The sequence below is a fragment of the Diabrotica undecimpunctata genome, chromosome 4 (assembly GCF_040954645.1).
Source record: "Diabrotica undecimpunctata isolate CICGRU chromosome 4, icDiaUnde3, whole genome shotgun sequence".
Lineage (NCBI taxonomy): Eukaryota > Metazoa > Arthropoda > Insecta > Coleoptera > Chrysomelidae > Diabrotica > Diabrotica undecimpunctata.
In genome coordinates this window covers 98077576-98091192 of record NC_092806.1, presented here as the reverse complement: position 1 = coordinate 98091192, position 13617 = coordinate 98077576, and the positions used below count along the sequence as shown (strand labels likewise).

The window sequence follows — 13617 nt, the reverse complement described above, 5'->3', positions numbered from 1 at the left end:
AAACGGCACAAGAAAAATCATAGAAATAAAAAATGAGAAAAACGTCACCGTCCGAGACAGAAAGGAAATAAGCGAGGCCATTGAAAAATTCTACACTATATACTCGGCAAATACACAACCACAACAACGACGTACTGAACGAACAATAATTAACACCGGCTCAGAAGAAATACCGGACATAACCGACTATGAAATAAGAATGGCCCTAAATCAACTAAAAACGAATAAATGTCCGGGAGAGGATAAAATTACAGTCGAAATGTTGAAAATCGGTGGAAGAAAAATAGAACAGGTATTAAATATTTTATTTAATAAAGTAAATGATGAAGGAAAGATTGCTCAAGAATGGTACAACTCCGAAGTCATTTTACTATTCAAGAAAGGAGACAAAGCAAACATCGAGAATTACCGACCAATATCCTTGCTCTCACATCTGTATAAATTACTAACTAAAATCATAACCAACCGCCTAACACATAAGCTCGATTTCTATCAACCTATCGAGTAGGCTGGATTCAGAAAACATTTTAGTACCATAGACCACTTGCACACCGTAAGAACACTGATAGAAAAATGCACCGAGTATAATATTCCAATTCATATGGCGTTCGTCGATTTCCATAAAGCATTCGATTCCATTGAATTATGGACAGTGCTTGAATCTCTAGAAAATGCACGTATAGATTCAAGATACACTAACATAATTAAAAACATATATGAAAATGCCACCATGCAGATAAAGCTGGACGAAAGCACAAAAACTAATCCCATAAGACTACAACGGGGAGTAAGACAAGGAGACACCATCTCTCCCAAACTATTTACCCTTGCTCTAGAAGACATTTTTAAGAAACTAGAATGGAACAATAAGGGTATCAACGTCGACGGATCATACTTAAACCACTTGCGATTCGCAGATGACATAGTTTTAATAGCCGATAATATCCAAGAACTAAATGATATGTTAGAACAATTAAATGCAGTTTCAGGAGCGGTAGGCTTAAAAATGAACTACAGCAAAACAAAAATACTGAGCCGAGACCAGACAAATATAACAATACAAAATCATACCATAGAAAATGTTGAACATTATGTATATCTAGGTCATGTTATCAAACTAGGAAAACCAAATCAAGATGCTGAAATTAAAAGAAGAACACAACTGGCATGGGGCGCTTTCGGCAAATTAGCATATATCTTGAAAAACACCTCCATTCCTGTAAACTTAAAGAAAAAGGTGTATAACACATGCGTACTACCAGTTTGTACTTACGGCTTGAAGACAGTAGCCCTTACCAAAAAATCTGCTAAAAAATTAGAAACAACGCAAAGAGCAATGGAACGAATCATGCTTGGAATATCACTAAGAGACAAGATTAGAAACACCGAGATAAGACGTAGAACGAAGATTAGAGATATTGTGGAAGAAATTGCAAAAATGAAATCGCGCTGGGCAGGTCACGTAGCCCGATATAATGACAACATGGAGACCAAAAACGACAACAAGAAGCACGGGAAGAAAAAAGATGGGTAGATGACATAAGAACAGTGGCAGGCAAACAGTGGATAAATTGGCGCAAGATAGAGAAAGATGGAAGCAATTGGGAGAGACCTACATTCAGAAGTGGATGGAAAATGGTTGACAAAGAAACATAGAAGATGTCATACGAAAACAGGATACATCAATGCGTGATAGCCTAAGCCCAAAAGAAAAATTAGCAATTACCTTAAAGTAAGATTTCAAATTACATATTTTATAATTCTATACATGTATCTATCTAAAAATAAAAAAAAATTAAATATTTAACTATTTAACTTTCATTAGAATAAAAAGGGGACGCCACCGCTTCTTACCTCTGCGTATTCTGTAATTCGCTACGGAATTATCAAGTAGATCGACGGCTCCCAATATGTCAATTATATTCGTTTATCATATTCTGTTGATGTAATGAATCTTCCTTTTCCAATACCTATCTAACTTGCTTTTTTATGTTACAATAATTAAAAAAAATCTGATGCGACATAAAATCTACTTTGTTGCATTCCTTTATTTATGAATCACGCCAAGCTATCAAAAACGAAACATTAGTACTGAAGGATAATCAAATTTTACTATAAACAATAATTATTAAAATTTTCTTTATATGATATGATTAGACGACCACTTATATAGAAATGAATCAACAGTTCGAAAAAGGAAATCCAAAAAATAGATTTCCGGGAAATCAATAAAAAACTGTTTTTACTGGTTTTTACTTTCCACATAAAATAACTGTATATTCATTCATATATTTATATTAACCAAGCCAACATAACAATGACATATATAATGACAATATAATTTTAAGAATTTTTTTTTAAGTTTTAATATGTGTCTAATAGTGCGTTTCGTAAAGTACAACTTATTTAATCTCACGACTAGTAAGTAAGAAAATTAATAATTATAACTACATAATTTTTATATTTATTTGTTATCAACAGATGTCCTGAAAAAGAATTAAAAATAAATTCAAAAGCTTGACAGTAAGTCAATGAGTTTCCTTTGTCTTGTTGGCCAAGTAGACTGCAATCACCACTTAATATTTAAATCAACAATCAACAATATATATATATATATATATATATATATATATATATATATATATATATATATATATATATTTAAAAAAAAGAAGTACTTGTGACTCGTTTGTAACAAATATATAACTGTTTTGGATGGGTTGGAGTCAATAAAAGGGCTATTGGTTAACTATTTTTTTATTCTCGAGCTTTCAATTGTGTTTACAATTATTATCAAGAGCTAAAAAACACAAAATACTTACAAGGTTGAACTAAAAAGAAAAAACAATTTTTGTTAACTTACCAAATAAAAATTAGTTTAGTAAGTAAAAATTACTGCTAATACATGTTTTTAAAATTTTTAATATAAAAATATTTTAATCCAATAAATGTTTCTCCGAAAATTTTTATAATTTTGAAAACATTTTTTTAATACAAAAATAATTGAATTTTTAATAAAGTTAAAATAGCAACCAATTACAAATAGCCTTAATGTCATAAATGCCAACATAAAATTTCTATTTTTGTCAATTATATTGCCAAAAGTAAAATTTCGTTTAAACATTCTTTTTTGTTTAGTAACAAAAAGAAGAAAATTTATTCACCGTTGACAGATGTCTCAAAAAATGTAACAGATATATGGAGAATTAAATATGACATTTTACAAGTTTTATATATAAATCATAAAGAAAGAATATAATTATAAATTTTGCTTAAATTTTGAATGATTTGTGATTATTATCACTTTTGCTAATACAAACCATTTCCAAAAAAGTCCTTTTAAATTTATTACTTTCACTACATTAAATTTTAATGCTATCAAAATCCATAATATGGTCTTTATCGATTACATACTCTGCCAAAGCACAAGATGGTTTTTTAATTCTGCAATCACTTTTGTGAGAAATAATGCGATTTGAAAGATTTCTTCCGGTCTCACCAACATATTCAGCCTCACACTGAGTACAACTAATGCTGTATACTAAATTCGTTTTTTCAAATTTGTCTATAGGATATTTAGTTTTAGAATATAAAGATGAAATAGTTTTGATGTTCTTTGTTGCTATTTTTATATTGACAATAACCTTTAGTGTTTGTATTAATTTAGGTGTTAATGATGGTATAAAAGGTAGTGAATGATAATAGATGTTCTGATTGTTAGATACAATGTTTTGAGATTGAGCAAAAAATGGTGTTAAGTTATTTATATTACCAATATTAGAAAAAAGCATCCTATGTAGCATATCTGGAGGATAAGAGTTTTCAATTGGAATATTTTTTAATAATTGAAGATCTTCTTGTAGATAATTTAACGTGTTTTAAAACTTTCTCATCCAGATTTTAACTAGTCAAATACTTGTAAAATTGAGAAACAAAATTTAACCTCTTTATAATTTTTTGTAAGATTGTTATCTTTCGAGTTATAGGCCATAATATAGCCGCAAAAAGAAAAAAATTAGCTTTTTTTAAATTTTTAATTTTTTTTTGTTAAATAAAACAGAAACATAGGTTTTGCGCACATATCGTGATTATTAGTACAAAGCACAGTCTTAAGTGGTTCCAGCAAAAAACATAGACTCCTATGGAAAATGTCCATTATGGTTTGCTTTTCGTCAGATCCCGCCTGGACTATAAGCCAACGTTCTAAAAGTACATGAGGCAAATAAATAAAAATACACATTTTATAGAACTAGAAAAACTAAAAATATATACTTACACTTATAATGTTTTTTTTTAGTTGTTGTTTGGATAGCTGGTCTAGTAGCATCAGTAGGAGTGGCAATTCTTGGAGTATTCTGCGTTTTAAGTGTCCTTCAGTTAGCCATGTTAAATTCAAGGGACCAAGTAGTTATGAAGTATAGTATAGTTGTTATAACCAAAGTTGGACTGGGATTATTATCCGGTAAGTGAAACCAAACTACGATTTATACCGTATTTCTAAATATCTACCAGCACGCTTAAGACCAAAACTGATAATCAGAGAGTCATAGGCGTGCACCTACCTGCACAGTTCACATAAATAAGAAATTTATTTACTATGAGTACCTAATCCACCTGAAATATAAATAAAATAAAATTTTAATATATATCCCGGTGAGTTTAAAAGTCTAATTATTTAAAGCCAATATACTGACAAAATTTTTCCTTGATGTAAATTTGAGGAATTATGGGCAGGATAATTGTCTTTTTAATTACCTATCTAAATTTTAATAATTACAGTTTCAACTGAGATTAAAACCTTACCTACTATATAACTGAATATAAATGTAGTTTTTTAGTATACCAGTTTTTTAGTTTTATTTAGTATAATATTTTTTAGTATTGTGCGAATGAATGGAATCATTGTGACATTTTTCAATATTCACAGTTAACAACACTGTCCACACATTTACAACTGACCAAGCATTGAAAACATAACCCTACTTTTCTCTGCCTTTTATTTTAGGGTGTTTTAGGACATTTCTCATTTTCCACTAAGTTTGTATCATTTTGTACTATTTTGTGATGTTTTCGGTAATGAGAGAGTTTGTTTCGTTTAATTCCGTCATAGATATTACGCCTAGGAAGCGTGAAAAGATTATCACGTTAAGTGAACACACTTCTATGTCACAAAGAGAAATCGCAAGATCATATGGACTAATTTGGGACGTAGTAAGCAAGATTTTGAAGCGTAATCGAGAAAACGAAAATTAGGAAAATGCGAAAGAAAGAGAAAAACAACACCAACAGATAAAAGATTTTTACTTCGAAAGAGCAAATTAGTCCCAATAAAAACTAGCCAAAAGCTCCAACAAGATCTAGCAGCATTAGGTGTAGTAATTCCATGACTCAATTGTTCGAAAAAGACTTGTAGAGAATGATAGAAGGGTAATCCGACAACAGAAAAAACAGCTTCTAACTGAACGAACGAAGAAATACAGACTATTGTGGACAAAAATACTCTAATTGACTATAGACGACTGGAGAAAAGTTATATTTACAGATGAAACACACTTTATAGTTCAGAGAGAGCGGTCGAAATTCGTTAGAAAGTCTGAGAATAAAAACCTTACACCATCTCATGGTGATCAAACCGTAAAACATCCAGTCCAAAAAATGTTTTGGGACGTTTTTCATATATGGAGGTTGGATCTTTGGTACCAATCAGATGCATGATGAACAGCCAAAAATACAAATCCATGTTGGAACAGCATTTGGACACAAAACTCCAAATATGTCAGCCCCAAGGAGGAGCGATTCTTCAACAGTGCTTTGCTCCCAGAGTGCCTTTCTCACTTGAGAAACTCTGCCGAAATAGCTATAGCGATAAAATATTACAATATATTTTGTAGATGTTTTAAAAACAAAGTTTTAAGTTTTTTATTGTTATATAAAATGAATGTCTATCAAGTAACGGTCGAATCCATCACTCACTAAAATTATAGTTTTGCATTTAATTAGTAAATATTCTAAAGTATACCACAGATTATGTGTCAAAAAGTTAATATTTTTTTAATTCTTTAGTTGTTTTTACCTTGAAATGTTTTTGCAAAAATGTTTATATCTTGAATATAGTGTAATTATTGTTTAAAGAGACGTTTAAATGTTTACATAAGTACAATCAAACGTACTGTAGCTGACAATGTAGCAGATGTCTTAATAATCTTAATAACTTGTGAATGTAAAAGCAATTTCCATGTAACGAAACGTCTTTTTTATGAGAGGTTCTACAATCGCCCCATATCGAGGATTTATTTGGGTCACCTACTTTGAAAGTTTAAAGAAACAGGTAATGGTCAAGATGCCAAACGATCTGATCGACCAACAATTAGTGATGACAAAAAAATTGACATAACTGCCGAAATGGTAGTGAACCCTACTTCTTGTATAGTTCAGCTCAGTTGCGTCTATCTTTGGAATCCGTAAAAAATCTACACCGAGTCTTGGCTAAAAACAAATTTCATCCATTCAAACTAAAAATTGTGCATCATCTTTTAGATAATGACCGCCACCAAAGACTGAAATTCTTTAAAAATATAACAAAAAATGATGACTCCATAATTATCCTACCAGCAAACAAGGGAAATACAATTGTAATAATGGTCAAAATTCAATATGGAAACAAAATTAAAGATCTAATAACAAACGGACCTTATACAAAATTAACAAAGGGTCCAACGAAGCCTTTGAAAAACATGAAATGTAGAACTTTATACATATAAGTTTAAAGATTAATTAAAAAATTAACAAAGAAGATTAGTTACACCTCATTACAGTAATGGAGTACCATTACTGTATCATTTTTATGGAGTACCGAAAGTTCATAAAACGAATATAACATATATAAAATATTGAATTTAATTCAAATAATATTTTAGTAAGTGTTGACATAAATGCCTTATTTGCATATGTGCCAGTAGATAAGACTTTCAATATAATTTTTAAATAAAAAAATGAATACTATAAACAATATTTTGGTCTAGCAATGGGCTCTAGTTTATCTTTATTATTAGCCGATATATTTATGGAAGATTTTAAAACAAAATATAAAACCCACAGTATGGTGAAGATATGCAGATGATGTATTCTTAATATAATCCCATGGATCAGAGTTGTTGGATACCTTCCTGAATGATATAAACGATTAAGAATAATGAGTTTAACGAAAATTCGTTCTTAGAGGAGAAACATTTGTTTACATCTGTTTTATTAACAATTAATTATACTTCACCGTTTATAAATAACGAATTTTCAACAATCGACCGAATGGAACAGAACAACTTAGAATGAGATCCTACAGCATACACAAAGAATAATACGAGAAACCCCAATACCATACATAAGAGAATTATCAGAAAAACTTAAAAAGATAGAAGATAAATTTAACATTTCAACAACATTCAAAGCAACAAACACAATAACATCTATTTTATCTAAAACTAAACCTAATAATGACCAAGAAAGAACAAAAAATTGTATTTATAAAATATCTTATGAATGCGACCATCTTTATTTAGCTGAAACATCAAGACCAATAAAGGTTAGAATGCATAAATATCAATCTGATATTAAAAATAGAGAACTTGATAGATCTCAAATATGTAAACACGGATGGGGACATGAACATAGGGTTTAATAGAACGATTTAAGTATAGTCCTAAAAGAAAATGATGGTAAAAAGATAGAAATGGAAGAAGGGGCTCTAATTATACTAAATGAGACCAATTGTGTCGCAAACTAATCTGCCAAATGCAGTAAGATCTTTATCTTACTGACGAATAAAGTAAGATCTTTTATTCATAATAAAAGAGGATGTTAATAAAAGGTAAATACCACTATTAGTAAGTCGTTATATATCGACGATATATCATTTATGTTTTTAAATAACATACATATAAGATCATAGTTTGGTGTTTATTGAGTGTAAACTAAACGTAAGACCAAATACTTACGGGATAGTCGGGATAGTATTATGAGGTTTTTTTCCTGTTTTTTTCCTCACGATTTATTATGTAATTACTAACAGGAGAATTCTACTGTCATCATTGCATGTAAAATACTGTCATTATGGCCAGTAAAAATGCTAATTGCTTTAAGATGCCTCAAGAAAATAGCTTCAGAATAATATCTTTGAAAATATGACCAATCAAATTCACAACAGCTAGATTATATAAAAACTATTCGTTGCAGTGTCGAAAGTACTTTTTCCCCTTAGTAAAAATGTTAACACATACAATTTGAGGTGTTGAAGTGAGACAATTTCCAGAATGAGTAAATGTTTGGGCAGATATTTTGGGACAGCACATAGTTGGGCCTGATCATCCAAGATGGCGTCCGATAGTCAAGTCGCAGTTTTAACAGCGGAACTAAATAAGCTAGAAAAGCAGGAATTAATTGACATATTAGTGAATTTAAAGTTACTACTGTCCGGTTCTAACCTCAGTTATCAGATTATGTTAATAAATTAACACAAACAGTGCAAAAAGGTATTAAAGCATTCAATATCAAACATAACCTAGACGTTATTGTGTGTGAACAGTGTATAAAGACCAACAAGGAACTTACTAATATAAAAAGTGAACTTGCAGCAGTAAGTAAACTATCATTTCATCTAGAAAAACGTACGGAAGAGCAACAAGATTTAATTTCTTTATTAAAAGATAAATATAATAAAAATTCAGCCATGCCCGTTCCAACGTCATCTAGTGAAAAAACTGTAAATAAAGCAGGCCCGACCAACTCAGGTTCTACCAGTCAAGAACCCATTAAAATGTCATTAAACAAAAACACAAGTCTACCTCATTGATACATGAGTGATAAACAAAAAGAAAATAAAAACAGTCTAAAAACAGGACACTCATCTTGGAATACCCAACCGAAAAAAGAAAATAAATACAAACCGATTATTGGAAGCAATGAAACGTCTACTGTAAACACCATTCCTAGACAAGGTCACGTACATGTGTCCCGCATTGGTGTTGATATGAAAGCCGATGATCTTCTAAAATTTTTGGGTAAGACCGTACCCAATATTACTTTTAACTGCGTTGAATGGCATAGAACTGACAAATACTCCACATATAAGGTATCTTTCCCTTTCGATAAAATTGACGAAGTCTACAGTCCTAATATTTGGCCCAAAGGAGCTGCCGTTAGGAGATTTAACTTCAACAGAAATTTTCAGCACACAAAGAAGACGGAGGAAGAAACCTAGAGAAAGCTTCTACAAAATTGTATCAAAATAAACTAATTCAAAAAGGTACGGTAAGCATGTTTCATGTTAATTTACATGGTATTTCAAATAAAGTCGATATGATAAATGCTTTTCTTGCGGATCAAAAATTATATGATGTCATATGTTTTTCCGAGCACTGGCAAAGTGAAGAAAATTTAAAATTAATTAACATCTCCGACTTTGCATTAGCTAATTTCTTTTGTAGGGTAAAAAAGAAACAAGGCGGAGTTACAATTTATGTAAAAGAAAATCTTATGTATTCTTCTCTTAATCTAAATGAATATAATGTAGAGCAAAGTTCTGAGTTTTGTGCAATTTATGTACCTTCAATAAAAACCAATATTTTAACTGTATACAGATCGGGTAAGGGTGACTTTGACTTATTTTTAGTGAATTTTGAAAATGTCATAACATCCTTGCTTAGTAAAGCAGACAAACTTATCATACTTGGTGATTTTAATATAAATTTTAAACTTGAATCTGAACCTTTTTTTGATATTCAAAATCTATTAACATCTTTTGGTTTAAATACAACTATAAACGATTATACTAGAATCACATCCCAGTCCAGTAGTTGCATCGACAACATTATGACAAATTTTTCTGAAACTATCTACAGAGTGGGCGTATTTGAACCTTGTTTTTCTGACCATCGAGCTCAGTTTTTATTTATTGACTCTGAGCATAAAGTTGTTGACACTTATCAAACATTTCAGCGGTTTATTACTTCTTCTGGTTTACAGAAGCTTAAACGTGCGGTAGCTAGTACAAATATGGATCATGGAGTATCTATGATATTAATAATGATCCTGATTTTTTAACAGTCTTTCTTACCGAAACTTATAACAATTTAATATTAAAGAATTTTCCACTAAAAAAAGTACGACAAATGGCTGAAAAAACACCTGTGCAATGGTTTAATAATGAATTAAGGTCTTACAGATCCAATCTTTCTCTTGTTAAACACATTGCAGATGCCACTAAGGATCCCGATTTGTTCAAAGTATATAAATAACAAAAAGTTGAATATAATCGGCAATTAAAAATTGCTAAAAAGTCAGCTTACTGTAATTGTATTACTAATTCCAATAATAAACCTAAAGACTGCTGGAAAACAGTAAATTTCGAAAGAAACTACACAAGATCCAGTTCGGTACAACCTGATCTACCTCCAGACGAAATGAATCAATTTTTTACTACAATTGCAGAGAATATAATTACATCTCTTCCCAATATTAACGTCGATGTCCTCGTCAATTACAGAAATTATCCTTCTCCGAGCAAGTCCTTTTTTTTTCGTCCCGTTCTGGAAGAAGAGGTCTCTCAAATAATAAAGTCTCTTAGTAATTCTAATTGTAGGGACGTTCACGAAATTAATACCAAAATTTCAAAAGAAACTTACCAAATAATTTTAACACCTTTCACTCATCTTATTAATTTAATTCTATTAACTGGAGTATTTCCAGAAATACTAAAATACTCAAAAGTAGTACCAATCTACAAAAAATTTGATTCCTCAAAAACTGACAATTACAGACCCATAAGCATTGTTTCTACTTTTGGGAAAGTAATTGAAAAAGTTATCAAACAACAATTTTATTCCTATTTTGAGTCAAATAATTACTTTAGCAACTCAACAATATGGATTCAGAAGTGCTCGTTCTACTACGAACGCGGTATTTAATGTTGTGAGCGGGGTGATTGAGGGGCTTGAACGCGGCAATCGCATAGCAATTTTTCTTTGCGACTTGTCGAAGGCTTTTGATTGCGTTTCACACGACATTTTGCTTCACAAATTAAATTACTATGGAATCAGAGGTATCCCTCTTAAGCTTATAACTTCTTATCTATGTGGCAGACACCAGGCGGTAGTGTCTAAAGGTCATCTCTCCGATTTTCTATCCGTAAAACATGGAGTCCCACAAGGTTCGGTCTTAGGACCTCTTTTGTTTATTATTTATGTCAACGATCTGCCTAAATTCATATCTCCGTACAAAACCATACAATTCGCAGATGATACGACATACGTTGTATCAGGAAAAAATAATGATGATTTAAAAATATCTCATGAGGAAGTTTCTACTAAATCTAGCTCATGTTTTGCTGCAAACAAACTAAAACTTAATTCTAATAAAACGCAAAATTTGGTTATATCTGCAAGTTTTTTACAAAATGATCTAGTTAACAGTCGATCGGATAGCCAAGCGGGCTGGGCGGCTGGCTTCTCCTTCGCTTCAATGCGAGAGATGTCAGTTCAAATCCCCGGCTCGGTGAATAGCAAACAAAAAGGCTAACGCAGTAGTTTAAAATTCTAAAATGAATCTGCGGCTTAGTCTAGAATATGCTGGTATCTGATCGGCCTATGGTGGAGCAGTACGGCAAGAGATAAGGGCTTGCGGCTAGGTGATACTCCTCCATAGATCCCTACCGGAAGGGCGTGGAACGCCTAAATACCGGGTATATATACATATATATATATATATCTAGTTAACAAAGAGACTGTTAAACTATTGGGAATAACCATAGATAATCGACTTATACTGGTCGGCTCATATCTCACAACTTAAGAAAAAACTATCAAGTTCATTATTTGTTATTCGCCAACTAGCAAGGGTTGTCAACTTTGAAACATTAAAAATGACATATTTTTCCTTATTCCACTCTCATCTAAACTATGGTGTAATTATATGGGGCAATTCAACAAATGCACTTCAAATTTTTAGAATGCAAAAGAAAGCTATCAGGATTTTAGCAGGGGTTAGTTATCTAGAACACTGCCGACCTTTCTTTATCAAATTCAAAATTATTCCGCTACCTACTCTGTTGATATTTCAAGTTTTAACTGAAATTCACAGAAAACGTGCTCATTTAGTAAAGCAGTCTGATGTCCATGTTCACAATACGCGAAACTGTCACTACCTACGAACAAATCGCAGTAGATTAAGGTATTTCAGAAAAAAATAGTCTTAATTATAATTATTACAATATTTTACCAAAAAGTATAAAACAGGTAAGCTGTAATAGTTTCGATAAAGTTATAAAAAATATCTTCTAAAACATTGTTTTTACTGCTCAGAAGAATATATGACTCATCGCAGAACATCGACTGAACTGCTTACCGTAACTTTGCCATAAATGTTTTTCTGTTTATTATAATATGTTCTTGTTTGTATATATTATTTAAGTTACGTTTTATATTCGTTTTGATAATACTATGTATGTTCTTTTTGACTTGCTACAAACAATATTTGTATTGTTATGTAGTTAAATAAATACTCTACTCTACTCTACTCTACTGTTTTTTTCAATGCTAACTTAATCGGTGAGGTTTATCTGAAGATATTACAAAACGCAATTAAGCTGTTAATTCTTAAAATTCTAAAAGATAGGTGATCCAGATGAATTCGGTAACTTGGAAATAACGTTTTAGCAAGATGATGCTCCTGCATATATTTACAATGCAGTAAGACATTACTTAGATGAGAAATATCGTGGTAGATGGATTGGACAACGAGGTTGGATAGAATGACCAGCTCGGTCACGGGACCTCACACCATTACATTTTTTTTGCAGTGTACTTGAATTCTAAGGTTTATGCTACAGCACCTGACAGGTTCATAACTGGTTCAAAAGTCTTTATTACTGAAATGCAAAACTATAATTTTAGTATGTATTTAATTTAGTCATTAAAATCAGCTTTAACAACAATGGAAATTAGTATAATAACATAGGTATTTTCAATGCCTTTCAAACGATACATCATTTGCCGTAAGGTCCCAGTTAAAATTATCGGTCCCAGTGGATCTTTAACGTCATCTCTGACACTTGTGTCACCTGATATGACTAGTTGAGAAACCTACGTCCGTTTATTTTCTCCCTCCAAATTTGACTATTATATGTATAATCAATAAACCAAAAAGTACCAGAGCGGAGGGGACTTTTGGCTAACACTGTATATAAATACTACATTTTATTTATGTTTTCATATATGCTTCGATGGATTTTGTTTTAATTAGATCAGATTTCCAGAAATACATTATATATTTTAAATGTTTAATATTGAAATAGCTTTTTTAGTAATATTTGACTCACTTTGATTACTGAACGTTGCTATTGGTGACGTTTGTATTCACAACCGGTACATATTTCAATCATTCCTGTTTATTGTGTTATTTTCTTTTTGATTTGCAGTATTGCTTTTAATCTGATTGTCAAAGCTACACAGTTATTGTTTTAAAGTCTTTAAACAAAATTAATATTCAGATATCAATGAGAAGAAAGTCTTTACGTTTAAATAAATTAACACCAGTGCTATCAATATGTTTTTACAAAAATATGTCTTC

General features: G+C 31.1%; 1 protein-coding gene across 2 annotated transcripts in view; it reads left to right on the top strand.

Moving 5' to 3' along the window:
* Nucleotides 1–13617, top strand: part of LOC140439821 (uncharacterized) — a 376019-nt gene that overhangs the window by 299959 nt on the left and 62443 nt on the right. For both annotated transcript variants that reach the window (XM_072529974.1, XM_072529973.1), the window contains exon 3: nucleotides 4298–4462. In XM_072529974.1, coding sequence (XP_072386075.1) covers nucleotides 4298–4462 — 165 coding nt within the window. The remainder of the gene's footprint in view (nucleotides 1–4297; nucleotides 4463–13617) is intronic.